Source organism: Rhodamnia argentea, chromosome 7 (genome assembly GCF_020921035.1).
Source record: "Rhodamnia argentea isolate NSW1041297 chromosome 7, ASM2092103v1, whole genome shotgun sequence".
In the NCBI taxonomy this organism is placed as follows: Eukaryota; Viridiplantae; Streptophyta; class Magnoliopsida; order Myrtales; family Myrtaceae; genus Rhodamnia; species Rhodamnia argentea.
Window position 1 is genome coordinate 864,310 of NC_063156.1, and position 10,034 is coordinate 874,343.

The window sequence follows — 10,034 nt, forward strand, 5'->3', positions numbered from 1 at the left end:
AACTTACCATTAAAAATGCACTTGTGTTCTAAAAGCTGTTGGAAAATGTATTTGAATCCTAGAACTTGCAATTTCGATGCGCCGAGTCCTTCCATTACTTCCATCAATTTTAAGTACCGGCGTGTGACCGTGTCTGTTCAACTATGAACCGAACCAGCCTTACCCGATCGGTTTAAATAGGTATTGGTTTGATGCTTGAGTAATATATTTGAGAACCGGCTTTGATTGATTTGGCTCCCAATTGCCCACCTTGAACTGGTTTCAAAGCTGATTCTTAGATAGAACCGGCTCAAAATAAAATCCTAAAAATATTGACTTTTTCAGATTCGTCTCTCTCATTCTCACTCTCTTTGTCTCTCAGATTCAGCCTCTCTCTAACTTTCATTTCTTGTTCTTGAGATTATTGACTTGTCGGTGCAAGTTTGGTGGTGGGGATGCAATTGTTGATATACTCAGTAGGGGTGAGCGGTTCTAAGTTTTGTCTAGGTTCCACCTCGAACATGAAACTTATCGGTTGAAATCGGATCTCTAATTTTTGGAACCAGGGAACTAGCAAATTTACTTTTTTTTGCTTCATTTTTAGTTAAGTAAAATGAAAATGAACGCAACAACAAAAGTGAAAATCTCCCACTTGTCAATAGCAACAATCAATAGAAGATGAACACGTGATATAAAATCTAAATTATAGAACTTCAGTTCTTAATCATCCATAAAAAAATTGCTCCAAATAGTAGCCACCTGAAAAAAAAAAAAAAAGAAGCCGCAGTGTAAAAGTCAATTTCTATTTTAGGGTTTTCTCGATTCTCGATTCTCAATTCCCGATTTCGATACCCTTGAAATCGAATCTCATAGTAGAGGTTCCTAAAAATATAAAATTGAGAATGGAAAATTGGACCGAGGTTCACCAAAATCTGGAACTAGATTGATTCACGGTTTTACCCTGGAACATACTTACCCCTATGGGATTGAACATTCCAACAGGAGCAGGCCACCATGGTGTTCTACTTAGGAACTTATGCAAGAATGATTCATATGATGGAGCAATTAAATGTCATATATTCATTACTTGTAAGATGTAAAGACACGAAACACGGTAAGAAAATCATGATACCCATATAGTGCCTTTAGCACGACAGTGTGACAAGATCATCGCGGAATACTAGGCATAAAATCAAATGTGGATCCCGCCATTATTGCTATATATTTTTAGGAACCGCTAATCAGACAATCCGACAAGATTACGAGTTATTTCTGACTATACAATTTCCCAATTAATGAGTGTTTTATGCAAAACACGCGATGATAATGTGTGAATTTAAGGTTGACATTGTACTGTTCCCGACAATACAATTAGGAAAACATTTCTCAATATTTTTTACCATTCATAACACTTGCGATTGAGATTGCCGTTATACGATTGCACTGTTACCTTCTCAAATTCCATACCCACGTACACTCAAATTACACTATCCAACCAAGTTTGGGAACGCACCCTTCCCTCATTCTAGCGTGACATGAATCATTAACCTACCTGCTAAAAAACCTGCTTAACAGGTTCAAGCTTGTATACAAGAAGGTGATCGGTTGGTTTCCGTAGTACGATTGATGTGAGGATCTCAATGCCATTTTGGAACACGATCGCAGCAAGAATAGAACTCTACCAGTCGGGTTGTTGTGGGAGGACTAACAACCACCAGAAGCTTTAATGCATGATTTCAGATAAAACAGTCGTTTGAGGTTAATTCACAACATTGCGCTGTTTTCTTTTCAGACGAGAGGTCTTAAGCGTTAAGAGAGAATATCTATATTGGCGACTTTCATTTAATAAGGCAAAATGATTATCTTACGAAAGAAAAAGCGGTAATCTAAGTTACTCTAGAGGATGGAGATCCTTCCGTGTCTTGTCGTATTCGAATTTTTCTCGGTTCTTATGCGTTTCGCAGTGTGCTAGAGTGCCCCCTGGAGGATTATTATCATTAGCCCTAGAGGAGAAGTGTGCATTGCTCATCACAAGACTTTCTGAAAAACCCATTGAGAAAGAGAGAGAGAGAGAGAGAAGCAGAAGAAGAACAAAGAGAGAATGGCCAAAAAGACTTTGAGGGTGGGGGGGAGAGTCATTGGAGCAGGGCCATTGATGCGAGCAGTCCACATCGTCCTTCTGAACTCTGCAACGTTAAAAGCAATGGAAGAAAAGCAAAATCTTCTGTTTCCACTCAACTCCCCTCGCTATCACTTCCCCCACCTTTTTTTTTTTTTTTTTTACTTTTTTCTCACTCGACAATATTTTATTTATCGTCCGTACGCTATTATCAACTATTAATTAAATACTTCACGAAGAACAAGTGACGTAGAAGTTGAAGCTCTGATGACTTATTCAAAGCAGGAAACACTACTATACGAACCTATTATCTGATAGAAGCCAGTCGAAGCAGACGTGGAGTATATTTTTCCAATCGTCACTCCTTGATTGTCAAATGCATTTTTTTTTACAAGGAATATTCTCTATTTTTTTTACTATCAATTACTTCTAACCGTAGATTTATATACCATCATCGTATATTTTATATAAAATATTTATTAATTAAAAAATAATAAAATAAAAAATAATAACAACACTGTCAAATTATTGGGTAGTAATTTTTTATTTTTTATTTTACTTGCGGCAAAGGAAACAACAGCGACATCCAACATCAACACCAGCATTAAATGCAGCCTCGAGAAAAAAGAATGTGAGAAATTTTTAGAGCCGCTTTCCTCAGTATCGGTACAATGATTACTACTCCTAAACCCTAGTCCTCCTTCCTTCTTAGTTGTCAAGACGACACATCACAAAGCTCGGATCGTCTCGTCTGGTCTTTTATTATCATCCGGTTTAACTGAAGGGTCTTATTCACAGAGCTGTTCTTCTGTCACACCCTCTCTCTCTTTTTTCTCTTTTTAAGTATAATCTCCTTTTGCTTTAATCATCTTGTCCCCTATATCGGGTTCAATTTGCGGGCAAGGGATAGTCCAAGTTAATTGCAAGTTCGTCGTCAACCAAAATAGATATTATTTCATAAATTTCAGTAGACGAAACGATATTTACGCTTTAAAATAAGAGACTAGCATATTCATTCCGACTGCTATCATCGTGGGAATATATGTTTGTGCTGTTGCGTCAATAGCTTTAGAAAAAACTAAAACCCCATTTGCTAACTGACCTTGGTATTCAAATCAACTTGGTGCAATGGGAAAATTTCTTCTATTGAAAGGCCTTGTTGCCCTTATGAGATAATTCTTTACTTTCATAAGTAAGACTAATGTAAATCTCGTAATGAATTCATACCTCTCTCTCTCTCTCTCTCTCTCTCTCTCTCGTTCATATCATCTACAGATGCCCTATTTCCTTTGGCCACAAGAACTTTTTCTTAATGATATATAAGTGAAAAGCAGAGAATGATAAGCTCAACCAGTCCAGTCCTACAGTAATCTTCCTGGTTCTTCTTGTTCGCCAATTCTCGTCTGAAACTGATCCCCCCTCGTCTTTTGGCCTTTCTCGGGCCCATCTGGATGTGCGTGGGAGACACAAAAATGGCTGACAACAAGGGAACTGGAGACACCCCCAAGAAGCCCCTGCCACCACCTCCACCCCCACCTCCACCTCCGCAAATCTCCCCTTCTCCCACCGAAGAAGCTACCCCCGCCGAGCCCAGAGCTCCCCCACCACCGTCTCCCGCGGTGGTCGTCACCGGAGCGCCTCCCTTCATCTCGGCCCCTTTCTTCGACCAGCACCACCCTCAATTCGAGGCGGTGAGTGTTAGTAACCCCAAAAGGCCAAGGTTTGGCGTCGGTCAATGGAAGCTCCTTACGTCTCCCCCCGAGTCGAGCCCTTCCCCGACCGCCCACCGGAACCCGAACCCGCTGGCCCTCGCATCCACCGCCTCGTCCTCCGACACGACGTCGTCGCCTACTCAGTCCCCAATAACATCTGTCCCCACCACCTCATGCCAAGAAACGAGCAAGCTGGAAGGTGGAGGAGACCAGCAGCAATTTCAAACCCACCACCAATTCAGGAAGGGCAAGTACGTGAGCCCAGTTTGGAAGCCCAACGAGATGCTGTGGCTCGCTAGGGCTTGGCGGGTCCAGTACCAAGGAGGCGGCGGTGGCGGGTCGTCGTCGGATTCAAGAATAGATCAGAACCCACCAGCCGGCGGAGGAGATGCGGCGGCGCCGGGGAGGGGGAAGACGAGGGCGGAGAAGGACAGGGAGGTGGCGGAGTTCTTGAACCGGCACGGGGTAAACCGGGACGCAAAGACGGCGGGGACCAAGTGGGACAACATGCTGGGGGAGTTCAGGAAGGTGTACGAGTGGGAGAGAGGCGGCGAGAGAGAGCAGGTCGGGAAGAGCTATTTCCGGCTGTCTCCTTACGAGAGGAAGGTGTACCGACTGCCGGCTTCGTTCGACGAGGAGGTGTTCGAGGAGCTCGCGCAGTTCATGGGCCCCAGAATGAGGACGACGGGACAAAGCAGAGTCTCCGCCGTCTTCGCTGACGACAGCGGTGGCGGGGTTAGGGCTCTTCCTCCTCCGCCTCCTCCTTTCAGGGACGATGATCCTACTCTACTCACTGGTATGTAATGCATCGTCATGTTCACGTGATTCCCCTCAATGCATCCTCTTTTCCTCTGCTCTTTTACTGTGTACCAACAGTGGAACATCGTTAGCAGTAAGATTCTTCTACGAGCGATCTCACTCACGATTCATGGGTTGATCAACGAAAGAATTAATGGGTAGCTAAAAACCACGCTTTGATCGGAATGTGTGTGTTTCTTGAAAGTCAGAAGCAGGTGTAGCTTCTTCTTCTTGTTCTTCCTGTTCTTATGTCCTTCTTTTGCTTCTCATCAGTCATCATCATCAGTGATCAAACAAGCACATTCTTTTAGAACAACCCGTAAAGTTCAGCTTCTGACTACTACGCTTGTAATTAGTGTTGTGCGCATATGCATTCTTCTTCTTGCAGCTAGGACAAAACAACTGGTTATGAGCAGTGGAGTTGAGGCTTCATCCTATCATGCTAGTCGAGGAGGAGGCCTGTTTCTAGGGTTCGAGACGTCGTCGCTCGACGTCGGGTCGGGCCCCTCGGCTTCTTCCGCCTTGAGGGAGATGCGCCGCATCGGGAAGATAAGGATGACGTGGGAGGAGTCGGTGAGCCTGTGGGCCGAGGACGGCGAGCACCACCGTGGGAGGGTGAGGCTCCAAGGGTCGAGCTTCTTGAACGCCGACGAGCTGGCCTTCTTCGACGACTCCATGGTTGCTTGCACGATGGAGGCTTTCGAAGACGGAGCTCTGAGGGGGTTCTCCGTGGACAGGTTCGTCCCCGGACAACAAGTCAAAGTCTTTGGCAGGAGGAAGTCCTCTTCTTCTACTACTTCGGTTTCTGCCTCTTCCGCAGCTTCTGGTACGTGGCACGCTTGTGTTCCTCCTTATTTAGGATTCTCATTTAGTGTGTGGTTATTTTTTCTACATGGGTTATGTGGGCAAATGTTGTTACAACATTCAGGATATTAAGCGGGACTTTCCAATCTGACATTTCCATATGTAATTTTTGTCAGGTTTTCAAGAGAGAGTTCAGCTTCCACTGCCAGAACCCTCTTTAAGATGTGAGTGTCCCACAGTTTTCTTCTTATTAATTATGAAAGAGTGGATGATATTCTCACAATTATTTATCTCTGTACCTTTCTAGATGTTATTAATGTCATATCGTAAACCTTGTAGGCCGGAATTTATGACTGCAACTCAGCGTCTCTCTCTCTCTCTCTCTCTCTCTCTCTCTCTCTCGTGTAGTTTATGAGAAAACACTATGTTCGGCTTCATTCCGGATTGGACGTTGATTATCTATTAATACAAGAACGTTAAAATATACTGGAATGGGAAATAAAAATCTAAACTTTATTCGAGTGATAGAAAAATGGGAATTTGTCAACTTTTTGTGGGTGTTGCAGCTATTCCTCCGTGGGAATTTCAAGATCCGACCGAGTACTACGTGGGTTGCTTGCGAGTCCCGCCGACGACACTCCCTACGTTGTTCGAGCTCTCATGGTACATCCAAGAGCCACCGCCCGAGGAGCTTCGCTTCCCGCTCCGACGAGACGTCTACAGAGACTTGCCACCGGGCAAAGAGCTCTTCTTCGCCACCTCCCACGAGCTCCTAGACTCTAGATCCTTCACGTTGGACATCTTGAGCTCCGTCATGCGTACCAGCCCTAGCCTCACCTCATCCACCGCCACGTCCCGAGACTCCTTTATCGGGCTATGGGATGATTGCCTCAACCGGGTTGTGTCCAAGTTCTGCTCCGCAGAGATGGTCATGATCCGAAAGCCCTCGGGGGCTGCGGCTGAAGCGGCGCTGCAAGATCAGTGGCCGAACTTGACCGGGTTCGTGAGGAACTTCTGCTTGTGGAGGGGAGAGGAGACGGATCAGGTCCGAGAGGGTCAAGTTGATCCGTCCTCGTCGATCATAGAGAAGCTGATGTGGACATATATGGATCTTCCTTACATCTTGGGCTACTTTGCGGTCGGCCATACGGTGACATTCTGCGCGCTCAGCCGATCGCAGGATGCCCGCGTCGTCCGGACTGATCTATGCAAATTTGATCTGTCGTCACAGGCGGACCGTCTCAAGGCCTTGGTCCCGTGCTACAGGGTCGCCGGTCTACTGTCCCTTTTGGCGGATCGGTGCTTCAACAACATGAATGCCAACATCGGGAATTACAAGAACAGCATTTTCCCATACAGCGATTTCGAGAGGATCGATTTGGGAAATGGAAACGTCGCGGAGATGACGCCCAACATGGCGACGAGATTCTTCTCTAGCAGAAGAAAATGGAGCGCGGTGAAGGAAATATACGACTTCCTGGATCACAGGGTTCCGCACGCAGAGTTCATTTGCCGCTCGTCGGAGAGAGATTTGGCATTGGTGTTCAAGCCACGAGGGTGCAAATCGAAGCCCGCTAATTGCGAGCAGCTGGTGGAGGCTCTCATGTACGTGACCAAAGCGCTCGGGGCGTTGCATGACTTGTCCTTCATGCACAGGCACTTGAGCTGGGACAAGGTCATGCGGAGGAGCGACATCGAGGGCGAGTGGTTCGTCTGCGGGTTCGACGACGCCACGGGCGCGCCCCAGATAAACCCGCACGGCGGGGGAGGAGGGGCATGGGAGGCCCGTGGGCCGCACGCGCCGGAGATGGTGGGGAGGGGGTTGCATGGGGTGAAGGTGGACGTGTGGGGGGTTGGCTATTTGGTCAAGTCTTGCGGTTTGACGGCGAGCGGCCTGCCGAAGATGCTGAGGGACCTGCAGAGCAGGTGCCTGGACCCGAACCCAGAACACCGGCCGACCGCGGCCGACTGCTACCACCACCTCTTGCAGCTCCAGTCGTCTCTGTCGGTCGCGGGGGGCGGCGGAACCGGCGGTGGGTACTGAAGAGAAGGCCGATTTGACTTTGATTTTGATTGGTTGAGATCGATACATACCATAAAAAGATGCGATTTTTTCTTTTACCCTTTCAAATTTCACAACTCGCTCGCGAGACCAGCTTTCTCTGACGGTGCAGACTCCTTCAGCTAATCGTTCAAGATCAGGAGGAAAGGAAAGAAACTGGGTTTTCTTTTTTTTTCCATTTTCCTCCATCATTCAGTTCTTAACAAGAACAATCTGTCCTTTTTTTTTTTTTTTTTGGCTTTCTGGGTATTTTGTCGGGGGGAGGTTTTGATGCCTTGATATTTGAAGTTGTGCTGAGATTCTGGAGCGGGAGGGGAGAGAAAATGGCGGCTGATGTCTCCCTCACTCTCTCTGTGAGAACGCAGAAGGATGGGGGAGCAGAGAGAGATCAGAGTGGGAGAAAGGGGGGGTCTCGTCCCGTCCCTCCCCCCCATTTGTGTATCCATCACATCAAAGTCAATGTTCAACTGGTGTGGGAACAGTGATTTTTTGCTTCTCCTTTTGAATAATTTAGGATTCTCCTTGGAAATGGGATTAATTTTCAGGATGTCTTTGTGATGTGTCCTAGTGTTGTGTACTGGGCCCCCCCCTCCCCCACACTGCAAACTGCAAAGCCAGAGTGCAGCATCTAATTTAGTCAAATCCCATAATTTTTTCTTTTTAGAGCCGGCTCCTGCCAACCCAAAATAAATAAATAATAATAATGAAATAAAAAAGCAGGAAGTATTTTAGAGTTTTTGAAAAAAGGTGTAATTTATGAAATGACATGTCGAGATTCTACTGGGATCCTTAAGTAGGTCATCCAATCAAAGCATAATTAGCTTTGATTAAACATGCTTTATCACCCCCAATCAATGATCGGGGAGAGAGAGAGAGAGACGAGCAAAGGACTTGGTTAATTTCTTTTTCTTTTTTTTTGGTCCAAGACTTGGTTAATTTCTGATCGGTAACTATTCTGATATTCTGTCTTTTCAGCTTTTTATTTTCTAAAAACAGGAACCTTTTTGTGTACTTTAATTGATCTTTTATTCTCGGGATAACTTTTTATTCCCGAAAATAGAAACACGAAGTTAAAAAAAAAAAATAGTTTCTTTGTTTCTGGGAAGAAAAAGAAACATAATATCATTTTATACAAACAAACTCACTGTAATTTAATGCCCGTCTTTACAACCACGAGTCTACCGCCGATCATCGATTCCCGCCACTTCTGCCGACATTTTTATACTTAAATAAAAAATCGAGAATAAAAATTTTAACATCGTACCAAATGCATTCGTGTTCTTTTTTATTCTCGTAATGAAAATTTTGTACAGTTACCAAATGCGTTCTTCCCCTCAATAACTGTTTCCGAGAACATAATATAAAAAAATCATTTTTTTTCTCATAAATTTTTTTTCAGGCACATAAATATTACCATGCACACTCTAAGCCGTGACTATAAGTCGTGTTAAATGTTAAGTGGAGCTAATTTGTATCCCAACAAATTGCACGTGGTCTAGCGTTCGACTTTAGTACCAATTTAGTTTCAAATTCACTATAATATTCACAGTTGCTTAAAAATATGCATATCCTGTTTTTTTTACGAAAAAAAAAAACACTGAAAAAGTCATAACCTTCCTACAACCTTTACTATAGTATCAAAACTTTTTAACCGATCATTTGAACGATAGTTTTGTTATAAAAAAAAATGACCATTTTAAGTGGCATGTCGCCCCCCTCCTTATTGGGCTTCTTCTCCTCTCCCAAACTAGCCGCCCAACCTCCCTCCTCATGCAAAGATTTTTCTTAGGGAGAGAGAGCTCCCCCTCCCCCTCCCCTTTCCCTCTTTGTTTTCTTATCTTTTCATATTCTCATATTCAAGATTTCTTCGTTGATTTTGCAGGACACATTCGACTTCCTCCACGTGGAAAGTTTTGTCCCCCGAGCTCAGAAGTTTGAAATATGAGAGTCTCGGAAGAATATACTATGTAGGATTTACTCGCTCGCTTGGCTTTGATGCTTGCTCCATATAGTCCAACGCTTTGCAAGTTTGCAAGGCTCCTCTACTGCTGCTTTTAGCGGTCGGCTTATTTGAAAGTAATTTTGTGATCAATTGATATCTCTTTTGCAAGTCTTCTATCTCAATTTAAAACTAGATTCAGATTTGCATGCTGTTCTATTCCAATCTAGAAATATATCTGGGATTTAAAAGGCATTTTCTTTACTCTTTCAACCTATATGTGTGGTTGTTGTCTTTATACGATGATGGTGCTTGGGAAGTTAAATCTAGGCGCGTACTACATTTTGACAAAGCCATAACTATTGAAGAAAGAAATATCAGCATGTGCTCATCACTAATTTTTATGCAAGATTAGGAGATTTGCTATTGGTTGTATTTTGGTCTTATGACAAACCTATGTTTGTGGAATGAATGAGTCTCTGTAGGTTGTATCAAGTTGACTTATCTTTCAGATTTACTTGTTTAGTCTTATTTGCATCTTTTATCTTGAAATTATATCTCTTTCTTTAAAGTGAAATTAATATTTTCTTTCCGACCAAAAAGAAAAAAAGGCATCGTCGG

The 10,034-nt window shown here is 44.1% G+C and overlaps 1 protein-coding gene across 1 annotated transcript; it reads left to right on the forward strand.

The window, feature by feature from the left end:
* The first annotated feature begins 3,475 nt into the window (after nucleotides 1-3,475).
* On the forward strand, nucleotides 3,476-7,576 carry LOC115740845. Its single transcript, XM_030674469.2, has 4 exons — nucleotides 3,476-4,606; nucleotides 4,997-5,434; nucleotides 5,589-5,636; nucleotides 5,979-7,576. Exons 1-4 carry the CDS (start codon nucleotides 3,550-3,552, stop codon nucleotides 7,454-7,456), a joined length of 3,021 nt encoding a protein of 1,006 aa, XP_030530329.2. The 5' UTR covers nucleotides 3,476-3,549; the 3' UTR covers nucleotides 7,457-7,576.
* The last annotated feature ends 2,458 nt before the right edge of the window (nucleotides 7,577-10,034 follow it).

Excerpts from the sequence above, each read along its gene's own strand:
- LOC115740845 (XM_030674469.2), top strand. The coding sequence starts at position 3,550 with ATGTGCGTGGGAGACACAAAAATGGCTGACAACAAGGGAACTGGAGAC. Across the intron at positions 4,607-4,996 it reads TGATCCTACTCTACTCACTG|CTAGGACAAAACAACTGGTT; the intron begins GTATGTAATGCA and ends TTCTTCTTGCAG. Across the intron at positions 5,637-5,978 it reads GCCAGAACCCTCTTTAAGAT|CTATTCCTCCGTGGGAATTT; the intron begins GTGAGTGTCCCA and ends TGGGTGTTGCAG.